Source organism: Vanellus vanellus (genome assembly GCF_965231255.1).
Source record: "Vanellus vanellus genome assembly, chromosome: 6".
In the NCBI taxonomy this organism is placed as follows: domain Eukaryota; kingdom Metazoa; phylum Chordata; class Aves; order Charadriiformes; family Charadriidae; genus Vanellus; species Vanellus vanellus.
Window position 1 is genome coordinate 972,644 of NC_138911.1, and position 18,914 is coordinate 991,557.

Below are 18,914 nucleotides of genomic sequence, written 5' to 3' on the forward strand. Positions count from 1 at the left end.
GTACCTAGATCTGACTACGTCCCCAAGGCTGAAAGCAGAGCTCTGGCTTTACCATGCCGTGCATGCTGAGGATTAATCATGTCCTTTTTCAAAAAAGAGTAAGGGAATTGGGGGGAGCAGGGAGAGGAGGGGGGTGGAGGGACGTTTTCTTCCACCAGTCTCTTAATAGATTAGATGAAACACTGATAGCTGGAGCCTATAAGCAGCTCTGAAAAGCTTCTTGTCTTATAAAAAGCTGCCAATAATGTAGTTTTCCCCCTCCGCATAGTGTAAATGATCCTTTCCTGCTAAGCCTTCTCTTCCCACTGCCTTCCATAAACACCAGGCTGATCTGAATGGTTAGCTGGCCCTTAAAGTCTGATCTGAGGTTTGATGGCATGTCTGGAAAGGCACCCACTGAGTCCGGATCAGGTCCCACTATCTCCCAAGCCATCTGGGCTAGAAATGGGGGGTCACAGCTCCCCTGTCCTTCCTAAGCCTCAGGATCCGTCTCTGCTAGACTGCACCGAGCTCATTTCCATCTGTGCAGGTGCGAATGCAGTGACGTGCCTTCACCATGGCAGGGGCCACATACAAAGGGGTCAGGTAGTGGCACCATGGTTCCCCATACCAGTCGCACCAGTTGTTAATCAGTAAAAAAGGCACAGTAAGCAGCATCAGCAAAGCAGATGCAGTGTCTGCCTTGCTGCTTATAGCATTGCAGTGGGGAAGCGTTTGTCCCAGGGAATGAGAAATGCTACCCTAAACCCTACCTTTAGGAATAATAATAAAGTCTCTTATTTTAGTTGACATAACTATGATAAATAATGTGAAAAGCGACCCTGAGTGTGGCTAACGGAGTGAAGGCTGCCTGGAACAGCAGGTGCACAGGTACCTCACAAACAGCAGCATCCCAGTGGACCATTGACTTATTTTTGTTCTTTCATTTTCAACAGTAAGACATCCTAACCCTGTGTTCAGCTTGTGACCTGCTGCACCACCTTTGCTCCAACACCTGCTGCCTATCCACTTGCATCCTCAATCCTGCATTTTTGCAGTTGATTATTCCTGACCAAGCACAGGGCAGATGCAAAATTCCTTTTGAAATGCATCCTGCAGTTGCCAGACAGTTTCTCCAACTTATCAAGACCATTTTGAATTCTAACTCTGTGCTCCAAGATGCTCACAGCCTCTCCGGTCTTGGTAGTATCTTCAAATTTAATTAATGAGCTCACTGGACCCTCACTCAGGTCAATTATGTAAACACTAAATATTACCAGATGCTGCACAGATCTTGGAATACAGCTTTCCAGTTAGTCACCCAACCTGTAATAATTTCACCTAGTCTTTCCTCTTACATTGCTTAAGAGAATGCCATGTGAGACTGCAGCTAGAGCTAAAGTCGAGATACGTGATATTTACTATTTCTCCCCATATCTACAAGTGCTCCTAGGTCTAACACAGAAACAAACAAGCTCTGTTACTTTCTAGGGATTGAAGCAACTCAGGTTGCTCTTTAGTGCCCTGATTTTTTGTCTCTATTTAAAAATAGGCAGTGTTTGCCATTTTCTGGACTTCTGAAGACTTTACAGTCCTTCAAATGCTCTTGGAGATCAAAGCTAATGGCACTGATTTCTTTAATCCCTGTTCATGTTCCCCCAGCCTCCTTCAGGTCAAGCTGACTTAAAACAACCTTCTACTTTAAACACTTGCTTACCCTAAAGTTTACTTACTCTAAACACATTGCTCACAAAGAGGGATTCTTCCCTCTTCATGAGGGCCCAGCCAAGACCTGAGTCCTTTGCTCTACCACAACATTTGCAATACAGCGCTTGTGGGGCCAGTGCCTCTGCTATTTCTGAGTCACATACACGTGGTCAGGCTCACACGGAGAAAGACATTATGTCCAACATACAGCAATCTCACTGTAGGAGACCCGGTCCTTGTTTTTATCTTCCTACTATGCCACTTTTACAACAGGAGTCACTCAATGGCCCCATATGTGCCATGCAAATAAGTCAAGCAAATCGTAAGCCCAAATAAAAGAACAAAACATAAAACCAAAAAAAAAACCCAAAAAACCCAAACCAACCCTAAACCATGCCACTGCAAAGTCTTTTGGTTTTATTGTAATTTTTAGCTTTGAATTAAATGTTTTGTTTCTTTCTCACTCACAGAGCCACCGACCGCTGCTTTGGGGTGGGAAGCACCGAATACAGAATACCAACCGATTGCTGCGGTACCTGGAAGCAGGTGGCTAATCAAGGAGGAGATGCTAACTGTGTCAGTGCAGAGCTGTTCTTTTCCTGCTGCTCCAGAGACGGCACCGAGCCCTACCCCGAGAGAAGGAGCCTCCCGAACGGGAGGTGGGGGCTGGGCTGACTTCGAGGCGTTAATCCCCGGTTGGGTTTTTTTTTTAAGGTAAAGCCCCGGACTGACAGCACTCACCTTGGCCACGGGGAGAGCTCGGTTACGAGCAGGGGTGGGTCCCACGAAGAGCATCCCCCAAGGGGGAGGAAAGGGGGGGTCCTCCGAGGCTAGACGTGCCACCACGACGCGCCCCTCACCTCCGGGCCGGGGGCGAGTGTGTGAGGGTGGGTCTCCCCCGTGGCGGCAGCTCCCCCCGGGGCTCGGCGGGGGGGGAACGAGGAGGGGACACCGGGAGCATTGCCCCCTCCATCCCCCCCCTCCTCGTCGCCGCCCCATAAGCCGCTTGGTGACCCAGTTGGAGCCGCGGGGGCCGCCGCCGGGTGGGGCGGGCGGACGGACGGGCGAGCGGCGGAGACTCCTCCCCGCTCGGCGGAAAGTTTGGGGCCGGCCGGCCCGTCGCCGGAGCCTCGCCGCGGGGCTGAGCAGGGCCGGCGGCGCCGGGAGCTGAGCCGGGCGGCCGGGGCCGGGGCAGCTCCCATGCGCCGGGCTGCCGGGGCAGCGGCGCGGCGCCATGGGGAACGGCAGCGCCGGGCCCGCGCCCTGCAACGGCACCGCGCTGCCGCCGCCGCCGCCGCCGCCACCGCCGCCGGCCGTGGGAGGCCACAACATCGCCGCCCTGGTGCTGGGTATCGTCCTCATCCTGCTCATCGTGGGAGGCAACGGGCTGGTGTGCCTCAGCGTCTGCACGGAGCGGGCGCTGAAGACCACCACCAACTACTTCATCGTCAGCCTGGCCGTCGCCGACCTGCTGCTCGCCCTCCTCGTCCTGCCCCTCTACGTCTACTCCGAGGTGAGGCTGCCCGGGAGGGCGGCGGGGGTCACCGGTGGGACTGAGGGTTGTGGCTTTTGTGCCCGGGGATCCTGAAAGCTCCAAGGCTGCGGGGTGCGATCGGCAAGAGACCTGGTATCGAGGGTTTAATGCCCCTCTGCGGGTTTGTTCCCCACCTCCATCCCTCCCATCCGGGATCCTTGCCCTCGGGGCAGCTCCTGCCCCGGCCCCCCGCTCCGCTGCAGGGATGCGCCTTTCAAACCACCGCGGCTTTTCCTTCTTAGTCCCCCGTGGCATCGCTGCTGTCTGCGGCGCAAAACCCCTGCAGGACCGCGAGTGACAGAAGCGGCAGCCGCTTTAGTGCAAGTTCGGGGGCTCCCCCGTCGTTGGCCTGGGCGATTACCGAGCTGCAAACGGAGAGTGGAGATGATGCCCCGGGGTGTCTGCCCCAGGCTGGGTCAGCAACTCTGGGGAGCCCTTGCGTGGCACACTTCCCAGGTTGCCATCAGCAAATGGTTAAAAAGGTACCGAGAGCTCCTGTGCTGCGCTCTTTGGTGATAAGAGAGATCTTTAGCCGGGAAACAGGTTTCCATGTCGAGCTGAGTAGGGGAAGCAGTTTTCTTAGGGAGCTAGATGGGATTTTGTCAGCCTACATCAAGGTGGCTTTGGTTGGCTTGGCAGGGCTCCTCCTGGCAGGTTCTCAGGTTCTCACAGACCTGACCCTACGTGCAATGGTGGTCATGGAGAGCCACCTTGGGGGACTTTGGATCACGCTTTCTGTTTACCTCCAAAACCTGTTCACCTCTGAGACTGTGACAGCTGAGGGAAAGCAAAACAGGAGCTCCTGAGGTTGACTGGTTTTGCATGTTTCTCTGCCTCTCTGTAAAAGGGAGATAAATGTTTACTGCCAAGGGATTGATAACACCTTGAGATTGCGGGGGGATTTGTTGGACTGGGGTGAGGAGGCTCACTAGAGCCTGCCCGTTAGTACCAGGCAGTGGCTCTTTCCCTGCTCAAGTGGATGAAAGCACCCACAGGCCAAAATAGCAGCTGTGTTGGACCTGCCCTAGTGGTAGCTGGTGGTGTGGAAGAAAGAGGAGTTCTCTTCCCAGATGTGGGGAGAGCCAGGATGCAGCCTTGTGCGCAGTGAGCAGCCCCAGCAAGCTGCAGTCTGGGGACTTGGGGGGTGTGTCAGACAGACCTTGCGTTTTCTGATAGCCCCATGATTTGTAAGGTGGTGGCTTAAGCGCTTCCTTGGGGAGTGAAAGTGGCTGTCTCCGTGTGTGAGTCCGGGTGGTGTTCCCACCCTTGAAGGCTAACACAAGACCATACCAGCAGTGTTCAGGCCTCAGCATCTCCCCTTCTCTCCAGTGCCCGGGCTGCCGCTCAGCGCCTGACTGGGATGGGCCTATGCTTTCTTAAGCACTGCAGGCTGCGGATTAGAGCTTAGGATGCTTTTAGCCTCTCTACCTGGTCCTAGGATTTTGCAGGACACTGTGACCTCTCTGGAGACAGAGGTATTCTGGAGGGACGGGTTCATCTGGGTTGCCATAAGAAGAACCAGTGAAGAAGAGGAGCATTAGATTCCCCACTCTTCCCACTGCGCTGACAGGAGCCCTCTCGTGCTGTTTGGATTTAGTGGTTTTGCTTTTCCCTTGTTAAATCAGTTTTGGTGGTTAGAAAGCCTCTGTCTTCATGATTCTTCTCTGCTACTTCTTGTTAATTGGCATTCCCTTTTTTTTTTTGCTCTTTCTGTTTAATCTCCAGGCCTCCAGTTCCTGATTCTGTGGGCAGACACACACACTCCCATGTGGTTTCCTCTAGCCTGCAGGCTTGAGTTTTGCTGGCATATGTAAAATGCAGTTTAACATACTCTGGGACACCTCTGAAAATGTTTCCAATTGGGCATGAGCATTGCAGGGCTTTCCTTGGGTACCACAGACATCCCATAAATTTTGGATGCTCAGGCAATGGGTATTCAGCCCTGTACGAGCTTTGAAAAGCTGGGCTGTCCAGCCTGTGCCTTAGCTAGCATCATACTTCGTGCATTTGCTTCCAAGGCTGTTCATAAACATCAGTTAAGTGGTAAAATTCTGTGTCTCTACCCCCAGGGTATTAAACAACAGGGAATGAAAGTGGCATATGATAGAATTGTCTTTCGCTCCAACTTCTGCAGGTCCTGCAAGAAGGAAGGGTTTCAGAGGCATGAGACCCTGTAAAAAGAGTATGCAGCAGGGTCTGCATTCCACCCACTGCGGTCACGCACAGCGTGGGTGTGGAAGGTGCTGTGCAGGTACGGAGAGGAAGGCAGCACTGTGCAGCAGTCAGCCTCCTCAAGCAGACAACGGCGTGTGGAAACGTAGGGCAGCTGAGGTGGTTTGTGTTGAAGAAGTACCCACTTTGTGCCTGGAAGTTTCTGTGTGGGCTCAGTCCCTAGTGCCCATGCTCATTTTTAATAATCTCCTGTATGTTGGTGCAGGATTTGCAGCTCATTTTGTTCTAAAAGGTTTTTAGAAACATCCCTCCTAGTTAGGGCTTTAGAAGACAGCTGGAGTGATTTAACTTTCGAGGTGACATCTAACATCCCCACAAAACAACAGGTCTCCCACAAGCTTCAGTGGGGATGGGATTCCTTCCTGTTGAGATGTGGATTATCTTTTGCTGCTGTTCACAGAAGCCTGAGCACAGTGGGAGAGGCCTTGATCTTGACTGTTATTTCTAGTTGTTAAGAAAGCTTATTCTGATGTGTTAGCAGCATTTGTTGACACATACTCTCCTTTTGTACTTCTGAAAGAGCCAGCACAACTTTTTTGTCATAGCTAAACTCTTACTCCATGGTGAGGATTTGGAGGTCTTGGCTGTAGGAAGCCAGATAGTGTGTTAGTTCTCGCTGGATGTCCCTTGTTTGTACCTGCAGGGTTGCAGGATTGCTGAAAGCAGGTGCTAGACGAGGAGGAAATTGGCGTGTACGGTCACAACTCTCTTTCCTGTACTATTTCACAATCCCTGCGGTCTTGACTGGAACCAGAGCTTGGCAGAAGGGCAGGGAAATAGGGCCACCCCCTCCAAACCTCCCGTAGCCCTCTCCTTGCACGTGCAGCTTAGGGGAGAAGCACCACAGTGGTGCGATGGCTTTCTGACGATGAGCAGGAGATGGTGTCTATTACTCCTGGCCAGTTGTGGTCCTATTGCGTTAGGCTCCCTCAACCAATATAAAACCAGACAGTCCTTGGCTGAGCGGACTTTCTTTGGAAATAGGGCATTGTTGTAGGAAATCAGTATCTCCCACTGAACTGTGGCTCTCTCCAGGCGTGTGGGAAAGCCTGTAGACCTCTTCTCCCCACAGACCAGCCTTCTCTCTGCGAGATGGATATTTTCCCCTGCGTCCTGCCCTGGCCTAAATCTCTCTCTAGTGTTCACTGTGCATTGTTGGGAGTTCTTCAGGCTGTATGTCTTTCCTCATTAATTTGTCCTGTCAAATTTACCTACCTTAGCAGCTCAAATTAATGCTTGGAGCCTTAATGAGAAAGAGCGTTAAAACTGATGGGATAAAGCTGGCCTTCCATAAACGCAACTGTTGCTGTCATTTGTCAGTTCTGGTCCTCCACAACCTGATGTAACCAAGAAGCACCCTGTGGATGGGAAGGGAAGAAACATCCGCTTTTCACTGGCTTAGAGCATCTGTTTCCAAGCTGAACAGCTCCTGGGACTGTGGACGTGAAGTGAATTCCTGACAGGGCAGTGTTTACAGCCAGTTCCTCTTTTGCAGAAATACGCCATCTTTAAAGAAAACCAGATGAACTTCTGTACCCTGATCATTCCTCATTCTGTTTGGAGTGCTGGTTTGAGGTTGGAGGTGGATTAGTGCTGTTTGCCATTTGTCTTGTTAGCTGCTGCTACACAGTGGTGACTGAGCCAGATGCAGGTATCAGTATGTACACAGGCAATCATGTGCCAAATCTTAGCGTGGTGATGAAGATGTGCCCAGCGCTTTCCACTGAACATGTTCAAACACAGAACAAAGACATGTTTTCGTGTTTACTGGTTGTCACACAGCAGGCTGCCCTCATATGCAGAAGGCATTTATCTTCCAACTTGCTCAGGAATCTCAGCTCCTAGCTGTATGACAGGGAGAGGTAAAAATCCATGGGGAAGGTAGACTGCTCTTCAGCAGCCTTGTCTCTCGGATGAGAGTGTGACGCTCTCTCCTGGCAATCAATCCAGTGCCAGTAAAGCAAGGATGATGGGAAGCAAGGGGAAGGAGGTGGCCTGGGGCACTCCCAGGGGTCCACGATAATTCCCCAGGAGCAAAGACTTACTTTTGTGTGAAGAGAGGCCAGGAGAAGATACCAGAATCTGCCTGGAGCATCGATAGCACTGAAAAGGGGGGTTATCGCTCCCCTGAGGCAGTGAGGACACATGAGAAAGCAGAGCTACAAGATGCCGTGGAGGTACTGCAGATATCTTTAGTCTCCGAGTGGCTTTGCCCACTAGAAATCTGGAGGGAGGGAGGGAGCGGCGTGGCTACAAAGGCTTGTCTTTGTGTTTAACCAAAGACTGTGACAATGGCAGGAGCCACTATATAACCTGCTGCAGCAGGTTATATAGTCCTCATTAACTGGAGGCATTCTCAGCAATTAGGGCAGGCGCCAGGCTGAGCAACTTCCACTCTTGTACTCTGTTGTAGAGCACACCTCCGACCTGCCTTGCTCTGCAAACTGCTTCTCTGATCAGCTCTCCTTAATCCAGGCTGAGTGCCCGAGCTGTGAAAGGGCGCTGAGCTGCGGGCAGGAGCCATGGAAGGCATCGTTACGTAAACATCTTTGCCTCTAAGATCTGTGTAATTCATTACGAAAAAGAGGAAAACAGTTTTAGCAGATCTGCGTGTTTACCTGGCTCCTTCTACAGGTCAGGGAAGATGAGTCTTTCCAAGCAGGCACTCTGCCTCACAGATCCTCAGAGTGATAGAGCAGCCAGTACGAATGACACAAGCTGTTTTCTTGGTGGGGATGATGCTGTTCTGCAGAAAACTTTCAGGCTGTCAGTGTACCCCTGGTATAGAAAGATCTCTTTTTTGCAGCGTGTTGTGTGCCTGCAATGGGGCTCTTCTGATGAGAGACCTCTATCCTCCTCCACATTTTCTGTGGCTCTCTGTGAACGCCTGTCATCCTTTTTGCAGCAGTATTCAAGATTAGCCTTTCCTGGAATCTTACAGCTTAACTGGAAATAGATGTTCTTCTAGGCCTGACTGAAGGTTGAGCCACAGAGTTTCTGCACAGAACACTGGGGAGGCGAAACAGGCAATTAGATACCAGTGCTAAGGACCTCATTTTCAGTGACCAGTAACCATGGGAAAGTGTCTTCGGGCCCTCGTAGTGTTTCAGACTTGCTTGTGATTTCTGAAAAACCTTGACCTCAATGATTTAAGTGAAGAAAGGACATTAAAGCAGACGTGAGGCCACCTTTGTCTTGCGTCCCACTCCCTCTTCCCTTGCAGGCTGCATTGTCTTCTGGAGAACGCAGCAGTCGTCACGGCTCATGAAAAAAGGCCCAGAGTCAGCTTGCGGGCATTTGGACAATTCTTTGACTCTGATGCTGGACTTTGCCCACTTGCAAGGATTATTACTCTTCTGATTGGTGTTGTAGCCTTCTTAGCAGGCCTGGACTCTTTGGATTAGCTCTTTCAGTTTCTCTGTACTATGCACTTGAGCTGTGGCCTTGCAGAGGGCTTGTTCAGAAATTCACCTGGGCATCTCCTAACTCACCTTTGGGCTGCTGTTGCCTGGGTATCTTATTTCAGATGCCATCACCACCAAAGACCGAAGGATCGCTTTGTGCGCTGTGCTTCTTAGCGAGCCTGTTTGCAGGGCTGGCAAGAGAGGCGGGTACGAAGCTGCCATGTGGTGCTGCGCAGAAGCATGTGGCAGGACTGAGACAAGAGCTGTTATCATAGGGAATGACACCGAAACCTTTGTCCCTGTCCTGGCTCGTGCCCTCAGGAGCACTGGTGGTGTAAGAGCTCTTCTAGCATCATGCATGTTTGCGAGAAAGCAGATTTTTTCTTACAAATCAGCTGTTCTTAGGAATAAGGACATCAGAATGACCTGACAAGAAAGGCAGCCTGAAAGGGTGTTTGAGAAGTCATGTCTGTCTCCCACCATCCACCAGCCTATAAAATCTTTTCAATAACATCTCTGTGTTCTTTGTAGGAAGCAGTTGGATTTGTTTCTCCTTTGCACATAGTGGTTGATCCCGAAAGCAAGTGCCATTTGTAGTGAGATACTGGTATCTTGTAAGAGACCACAGTGGCCGCATGTAAATTTACTGGCGTTGCCAACCTTGGTCAGTTAAACAAAGCAGCCAGACTGCACCTGGAATATTGCTTTGGAAGGGGTCTGGCTTGTGGCCAGAGGAGCGATCATTATCACCTTCCTATAAACCCTCCTTGTCTGCCACAGAGTGCTGAGAGAAGGGCAGAGCATGACCCTCCCTGCCACACACACAGAGTTTTCCATCTTCTTCCAAGAGGTAATGCCTGGATGTTTTGAGCGTGGTGGTTAACATGCCCAAACTCACGTACCGAAGGCTGACTATACTCTTGCCAGAGCTGTGCAGAGCAGATCATCAGCCTTAGAAAAGTGGTTAGCAGGTAGGCTGGCTTGTGGGGTTATATTTGCAGCTTTGTTTGTTTTATTTTGTTAAGGGAGACAGTTTACCTGGAGAGCATCTGTTTTGCTGTGCAGCTATAGCTGTCTGTGTCCTCAGCACCAGCACCACTGGTCGCACATCGCTGTAGGAAAACATGGGGCCTTGTGCTGAAAAAGCAGAGAACGCAAAAAAGCCGATGGGAGTTGCTCTGGAGCACTTCTTAAAGGCAGCTTGAGCTGTTTATGATCCCTAAAGCTTTACACTGTTGTACCTTGATGGGCTAATCTTCTGCAACCTCCTGTAATTAGGTACCGCTTAATCACATGACCCAGCAAAACCAGCTATGCCTCTAATCCAAAGTCACTCACCCATCAGAGAGGTTCTTGGCACATTTTGTTACAGTGGGTGGGCAAAAACATGGTATAATGGCAAGTCCTCTCCCAGCATTTTCCCCAGAGTCAGAGTCTTGGGGGTTGGTGGGGAAAGGGAAGAGTTTGTAGCATTTTCTGAGTGCCCAACTTGAATCTCATGGCAAAGGCTGTGTCCTGTGAAGGTGCTGCAGCCTGAGAGCTCTTGTCCTTTTCAGAATCAATTAATTCCCTAAAATCACAAACAGGTTTTGAAAACTGTAGCCCAGAATCAAATTTTTTCTCTCATAATCTGAACTGAACTTGTCAGGATCCCAGTGAGCTTGGCAAAATTTTGAGGGTTGTTTTTTCCGATTTGGATCCCAAATTCAGTTTGGGATGGCTGATCTGTGCTAAAGGGTGAATGAAGCATTCCGGTCTGAGTCCAGCCCTCCCCTGGAGGTTCGGGCTACCTCTCAAGGAGATGGCTATATAAAAATAGCCAGTTTCTTCAGTCTACTTTGGCTTTACAGCTCCACTAATCATAATCCCATGCGTGACATCATTACTGCCTGATAATAATCCTTGCAGAGCTGCCTGCCCCTGTTCCTGGCAGGGCTTTCTGCACCTGCCCAGCGTTACGTGGCAAGCGTTACCTACATTTTGGGTGCTGGGATGAATAAAACCAGACCCCGCTGTTTAGCATCTGTTCATGAACAAATCTATACCCACTCCCTGGACCGTGCACCAGGGCCACGCAGCGAGGCTGTGTGAGCACCGGCTGACTGTTGCTGTAGGGCAGCGTGGGGCCTGGAGAGTGGCTGTGGCACAGCCGTGGAGGTGCCTGGCTCACCCCTGGAGTGCCCTGGCTGGCTGCCTCCATGCGTGGCACCGAAGATGTGCCTCATCTGCTCTTCAGCCTCAGTCATGTTACTCACATGTAGGTGCTGGGAGGTGACACCTGCTTCCCTGGGTGCCTTTCTTTTGGGTTAGACTAAACTAATCCCTTTTTCCAGTTTCTCCTGGTCTAATTATTTCTTGTCTCACCTTCATCCCATTGCTCCTTACTTTGCACTGGCATATGGGTCGAACTCCTCTCCGCACCCTTGGCAGCTCCTCCGCTGTCCCCATGTGGGTCCCAGGCATTTCGCTCGCTCTCCTGAGGTGCTGAATTGCTTTTTTTGGCTCCCCGCTCTCATTTCTTAACCACCGCCTCCCCGGCTGGTCAGTGTTTTGCTGATACCAAAGCGGTTGTTAGGGAGCTGACTCAGGAGGGGGTGGTGGTGGTTGTGCTCCACAGTGGGGTCGTGACGGGAGACCAGGGCAGCCCCTGGGGACGGCTCTGCCCACAGCCCTGTGGTGTGCTGGGGACATCCTGGGCTGGGGACATCCTGCGCGGCCTCCGAGCAGCTTCACCTGTATGTGTGTAACAGCTATTTCGTAAACATGAATACATAGTATATAATAATATATTACATATGGCTTATGTATTTTACTACGTATTACCATAATATAGGATATGTAATATAGACATTATTTATATATGTTCTATATTATATTGTTATATATTAATGCACTGTATAATACATAATATTAATACATTGATAAATTATATGGGTAAAAACATATGTATATAAAATAGTCCCTGGGATTTATATAGATTTCTATCTATATAAATAATTTTAATATAGCACATTATATATAGATATAAATATATCCTAAATTATATATATTACATGTAGCAATATATATTATAGTAATATTTACTATATATAAAATATATATAATTATAATAGTAAGTGTATATATAGTGTTTGATATTTTGCAAAGTCCCAGGGGGATCTTATATTTATATTTATTTAGATACAATCTAATTTTAATAATAAATATAATAACTTTAATTTATAAATATACATATATTACATATCCAATATATGTCTATATAATATATGCTCTATAAGTTATATATAATGTATAAAATGTTACATATTGCATTGATATATAATACGTACTATAGAAAAACATTTCAAAGCCCCATTTATCCACATGTATAAATGTTTACAATATTCTATATCTTATATTAGAGCAATATATAATATATAGCTTATTAGTAGTATAATATATGTATAGTATATATAATTTTATACATGTGTGTATTCTATATAATATGTAAAGAATATACACATATTCTATGTATATGGGAGTTTGCAACGGGACTGAGCTCTGCGGCTGTGCTCTGACCCTACCTGGCAGTGGTTCGGTGACACCAGTGTGGCTCTTCTCCCCCGGGAAGCAGCGCTGAGCTGTTGGGTAAGGCTGGAGATAACGGGGCTGCTGGGAGGGGACAGGAACGAGAGCTGGGGTGCTCCTGGCCCTGGGCAGAGGTGTTCCTGCAAGCCGGTGGTGCTTTGTACAACAGCTCAGCTCCTTGAATTCTGCTGTAGGCCTGTTTAGGGGATGACCACAAGCTTCTGGGTTAGTATGACTGTGAAGGAGTATGAGCTAAAGGAAAAATACATATAGGTATGTATGTGTATAAAATCCATATAAAATAGCTGAATGGCAAAGAATTAGTGTAATCAAGAACAGATCTGCAAGCTGCTAGTAAAAGCCCTGTGTTGGAGTCAGACATGACGAGTGGCCTCTGCTACTGACTGCTCGTTTTCAAGCCAGAATCATAACCTCTCCCCCTTCCCTGGCAGCCCTACCGCTCTGTGCCCTGCTCCTTACAGGAGGAGCACGCAGGCCCAAGACATGGTTGCAACAGATACAAGAGGCTCGGTTTGCTGTGCCTGGAACTGAGTGGTTTTTACAGGAACTTAATTTGGAGTCAGTGCTTGCAGAGCGCACACAGCAGTGTGGGATGATGGAGCTTTATAGGAGTTTGATATGCGGGAGCAAGGGAGACGTTCTTCCTCTCAACTGCTGAACTGGGATGGAGGGGGTCAGCTTGAGCTGAACGGGGTTTTGAGTCCTCTTTTACTGTCAGGGAAAAACAAAAAGGCACCCTCTCCTGTTGCACTAAAATTAAAATTTTTATAAAAATTGTTTATGGTCTTGTCCTAGAGGTAGTTGTCCTGGTTTGAGGAAAGGAAGCTGAATCCAGTGCAGCAGCTTTGGATTCGCGGGGGTCGGGCCAAGTGTTTGGTGCCATGTGCTGAAGAAGGTTTTAATGAATCCTCACTTTTTTCTGTGCTCCTTGAGCTTTTCCTTCCATTTCCATTTTCCAACAGCCAGGTTCACAGCACACTGCTGAGCAAATGTTCCTGTTCCACAAGCTGATATTGACAAACCGCAAACCCGTGGGCATTTTCTGGCTTTGCTGTTTTTTTTTTTTTCTGAGCATTATTTGGGATGCAGTAGCGTAGATTTTTAACTGATATTTTTTGTATAGCAGGGTCAGCACGTCCAAGTAATACAGACCAATGACACATGTCTGGTCACGTCCTCTTGCTGGCAGCGTTTCTGCTTTGCCCTGGGTGCCTGCAATTGTAGAGAGAGCGAACAAGAGATTATACCCAAGTAGGTTGAACACAGTCTGAAGAGGCTGGCCTTGTGCTTAGCGTGACCAAATGAAACAGTTGTATAACACACAGAAACTAGTCACAGTGTCTGCAAACAGGACATTGAGCAGTTCAGACATGAAAAATGGAAGAGGAGCTTCATGCTCTGTCACTGCAGTGACCAACAGTGAGCGATGCTGCGCCACAAATGCTCAGCCCTGAGTTACTGAGGAGGTTTTGGGGCGGTGAGTTTGATGAGTTTGGGGGTTTGGTGCCTGCTGGCTGTCACTCTGCACTAACCAAGGCAGCGGGCTGCCTTGCGGCTGTTATTCTGCCCAGCATGACTTGCTTGGCGATGCGGATGGTTGGTGGGGTCAGTTCTTCAGCCAGGCAAGAACCACAAAGCCCCAGGCAAGCTGTGAGCACTTGCGTGGGGCTAATTCCCATGTGCCACTGCTTTGCTGGGAGGGGAGTAGCATGTCATGGGCAGGACTGCTCGACTCAGGCTGCTTGTTTGGAGGGAAACGCAAGTGGCTGAGGCTCCCAGGCATGGTGTTGTTCCGCATCATCTTAAAGGCAGTGGGAGATGGCATCTGCTTACCGTGTGCATCTTTTCAGTTCCAGGGAGGTGTGTGGTCCCTCAGCACGGTGCTGTGCGATGCCCTGATGACCATGGACGTGATGCTGTGCACGGCCTCCATCTTCAACCTCTGTGCTATCAGCGTGGATCGGTAAGTGCCTTCCTCCTCCTCGTGCCAGAGGAGGGAGCACTCTGTCCTGGCATCAAGCTGCTTCCACACATGCCCTCACAAGGCTCCTGTGCAGGGAGGCCGGATCCTGCTCCCTCTCAGGAGGGTGTTCTGCCCTACTGTCCTCCCCCATCATCGCCTTTGTGTGTCCCATCAGTACGCTCACGGTGGCCAAGCTGAAAGCACAGTTGTGTGACAGTTGGGTCTCAGCTGTCCCTTTGGGTGCTCTTTGGGGGGGGGGGGGAGTCTGATTGTAGCCCTGGCCTTGGCCATGTCAGTAAATTAATAAGGGGGAAGGACAGTGGCAAGCAGTTTTGAGACCACTAGGACTGACTCACCTGGGGCCTGTATTGGCAGGTTTATCGCTGTTTCAATCCCACTGAACTACAACCGGCGACAAGTCGACCTGCGGCCGTTGATCCTTATATCCACCACCTGGATATTCGCCTTTGCTGTAGCATCCCCAGTCATATTTGGCCTCAACAACGTCCCAAACCGGGACCCCAGCTTGTGTCAGCTGGAGGATGACAACTACATCGTGTACTCCTCCATCTGCTCCTTCTTCATCCCTTGCCCCGTCATGCTGGTGCTCTACTGCGCCATGTTCCAAGGACTCAAGCGTTGGGAAGAAGCCAGGAAATCCAAGCTGAGGGGCAGCATCTATGGGGCCAACAGGAAGCTCTATCACCCCTCTACCTTCGTTGACCGAGAGCAGACTGGACTGGAGCCAGAGGAGTGCAACCCTTACGCCCGCTCTGACCACCCTGGGGACTGTGTGATGAACAATGGGATCCAGACTGTCTCCTACCCACACCTCAAGTACCCACACCCAGGACACAGGCGGAAGCGGGCCAAGATCAACGGCCGGGAGCGGAAGGCCATGCGGGTGCTGCCTGTCGTTGTCGGTGAGTAGCAGTCGGTGACGGCTGGGGAAGGGTGGAAACATGCTGCGTTGTCCTGCAGCAGGGGTCGGTCTGGCAGGACTTGTTTGAACCTGGCGAAGGGAACGCACGCTTTGCTGACTGCCCTACCAGGAGCCACACTGCCCTGTGCTCAGGCAGCGATGAGAGCCGTCACGCTGAGAGGAGGTTTATCCAGTGAACCTCTCGGTGTCCCTTTGCGACAGAGTAGTGCCAACAAACACCACGCTTGGGAAAGAACATACATACTGTGTTTATAATCCAACCTTTTCTTCAAAGGTAAACCTGTGACTCTTGATATCTTAAATGCGAATCCAAAACAATACATAACTCCCTTTACATCAACGTTTAGAACAAGAAAAACATTGTAATTTTTTTTGTCTGGGTGTAAGCACATCATCTGCTGCTTTTTCCCTAAGCACTCCGAGCTGTCTCCCTTCTCGTTTGGCCCAGACTGTGTTTCTTAAATTAAACCCTCTTTTAACATTCACATCACCTTCTCTCTTTCATGTCCTTCTGGCAGGTGCTTTCCTCTTCTGCTGGACTCCTTTTTTTGTGGTCCATATTACCAGGGCGCTCTGCAAGTCCTGCACCATTCCCACTCAAGTCACCAGCACTGTCACTTGGCTGGGTTACGTCAACAGTGCTCTCAACCCCATCATTTATACCGTTTTCAACACGGAGTTCAGGAACTTCTTCCGCAAAGTCTTGCACCTCTTCTGCTGAGCCCACCAGAACTGGTGGGGAGAAGGAACACCCAGGCTATTTTTTGTATAGTTCATTAAAGACCTATTTCTGCCTAAGGTCTACTGTCTTTGTTGGGGAGGAGGGGAGGAGGAGAGCTGGAGCTAAAGGATGCTGGTTCCCAGCTCTTTGTGATAAGGAGTTACAGGTGAGTACCAGCAGATACAGCTGGGGTACCGTCCCCACTGCAAACTGCAGGTGTAGCCACTTTTGTGGCACTTGGTGGTTGATCTAAGCAGCAAGAGAGACCAGAGGACAGCAGGGATGGTTCTCAGAACAGCTCTTGCTTTAGATTTAGATGTTTGGTCTGGTTTGGCCTTCTCGTAGCTGGCACTAAGTGAAGTAAAACACTCCTCATCTTTGCCGTGATCCAGGGAGGCAGGAAAGCTTTGAAGCTGGCAGCTGCTCTGGCCCTGAGTGGCAGACAAATTCCCGGCTCTCACCCCTGCAGGGGGGGAATCCTCCCAGTGCCGCCTCGAGATGCGTTACTGCAGGAGCCCTCCTTTACTGCAGCCCAGCCTGGCAACGGCCCATCTCCACCAGTTCCATGTGATTTAAACCACAGGGACAAACCACGCTGATGAGTGCAGAGCAAAATTGAGCCCTGCTGATTCACTGTAGGACACACCATGTGTCTCGGAGCCGGGCTGCCTCCTTCGCCCCGGCAAAGAAACCCCCTGGGGTGCAGGAAAGGGCAAGTGCAGTACTTCATCCCTCTTCAACCCACTTCAGTTCAGAAGTGGCTCTGGGCAGAGCGGTATCCTGGCACAGACTGATGAGGATCATAAATTATATTCTTATTGCATCGTTTTTACTCACAGCATGGCTGTGCTGGAGCAGGGCCCCGCGCGCCACTTGAGCTCCTTTCAGCTGGCTCTGGGCCTGCCATGGACTCTGCCTGCTGCGGCAGCATTTACCACCATTACTGTGAGGTAGCGTGGACAGGCATCTGGCAAGAACAAAGACTGTTAAGCTCATTTCCAGATGTTCACATGCCAGATGATGGTGTATCTATCTACCTGTGCAACCTCCTTCCCCCTTTCCCTCAATAATTTTAAATCCAAAGACTGATTTTAGTCATGTGTGACAAAGGGACATTGAAGTCCTACAAAAAAATCCCAAAACAACAACAACCAAAAAACCAAACAAGCCCAAACAAAACGGCCCCATGCAGTATCGCTGACCCCCTCAGGGCCGGCAGGAGAAATGAGAAATGTCAAAGTTTGGCCAAGACCTGGAGAAATCTAAAGCAATTGCAGTGGGGTAGCGCTGCTCTGTAACCCCACGGCTTCAAGCGCAGCAGCCTTTCCCCACACACTAGACAAAGTACTGCTCATCCCTCCTGGCACATGCCGCGTCGGGCTGATGGCAGACCTGAGCACCACTGAAGGCTCGCAGCCACCTTGCTCATTACCAGCTCACAAACCAGCCACCTTGCCTTGCCTTGCTAATTGTTCTATTTTCCCTGCTTAGGAATGGCGACAGGTCATGCTGAGGCTGATGGCGTACAGGGCACGCAAGGCTGAGTGTCGTAAGGTCTCTGTAAGGGTGCATGTGGCTTCCTAGTAGGAATTTTCACAGAATGAATTTTGACCCACCCAAAGGCACAATGATGTCATTGCTAGCGCTCCAGAATTCCTTACCAAGCTGTATGATACCTGCAGGGAACCATTTCCAGCCTGCAGGAAAAAATGCTGTATACCTTTTGGTAATGCTGAGCGCAGTGACACCGAGAGTAGCCAGAGGGAACAGCTAATGCTGCTCTCTGAGGCTGAGGGGGGAAGAAAATTATTATTGCACAAACCAGCGATATTCTCAGTAACGATTTTTGTATTGGGTTGTTGCTTTCCAAGGGGTAATTTGTTTACTTAGAAACAAAAGGAAAAAAGTACTGCAGGGAGGTCTGAAGCTTTTCGTTGACTAAGAATAACAATTGCTCAATCAATTTATCATCAGCTAATAAACATACAAAATTCCCAGTGATCATATTGTAAATATTTGAGTTCTGTAGTTTGCCACTGTGCTGGGGCACAGCCGCCCCAGACACCAGGGCTCTGATGGGAAGCTCCCCAAGAGCTTTAATTACAGATTAGTCATACCTACAATTTTTTAATTTAGGAAAGTTGCTCCACTCTCTTTCAAATGCTTTTTCCACTCAAAAGGTGCAGTAAAGCCACAATTCAGAGAGTAACCGAGGCTCAGCTACACTCAGCCATGAGCTATTTAATAAGGACAGTGGAGGACTCTGCGTTTGTGTAAGTTGTTGCCCCATCACTGACAGAAACAGGAGACTTGGCAAGCTCGAGTACCTCAGCTCACCTCTTCACGTAGCTGTACTTGTCCTTGAATCCACACAGAGCTCCACTTCTCAAACCAGCAGTGCCATACAGGGATGGTTCTCTGTGGAGAACACAAGGTGAGCCAAAGGAGTGAAGCGACAGCAAGGTTTTCCAACTGAAAGCTGTGGCTGACATTGAAAGGGCAGCTTTAGCACTCCAAAGGTGCCACTCCAGAGCCAGCCTTCGTTGCACTCTAACGCGAGACTAATTCTAATGCTGCTGTCTTGCCCTCCTTTATTTGAGGAGCAACTCATCCACAGATTCACTACGCTGCGGCTTGGCAGCCTTCTCAGCGGACAGCACCTCTGCTCGCAGACACCAGCACTAAGAGGGGTTTGGACCGAAGCAGCAGCACTGCTTGCTGCCCACCTAGCCGACGGCGGGAGGAACCAGCTCATGGTCTGGAGCACACAGACCTCCACCGCGGCGGCGCCATGCCGCGAGCTTGGCACATACTGCAGGGTGCTGCTGAGGTTGGGCACTGGA

At 49.9% G+C, this 18,914-nt stretch overlaps 1 protein-coding gene across 1 annotated transcript; it reads left to right on the forward strand.

The window, feature by feature from the left end:
• Positions 1-2,920: 2,920 nt before the first annotated feature.
• Positions 2,921-16,071, forward strand: DRD4 (dopamine receptor D4; the record flags this gene model as incomplete). Its single annotated transcript, XM_082485095.1, has 4 exons — positions 2,921-3,199; positions 14,295-14,407; positions 14,783-15,330; positions 15,869-16,071. 4 exons carry the CDS (start codon positions 2,921-2,923, stop codon positions 16,069-16,071), a joined length of 1,143 nt encoding a protein of 380 aa, XP_082341221.1.
• Between the last annotated feature and the right edge of the window lie 2,843 nt (positions 16,072-18,914).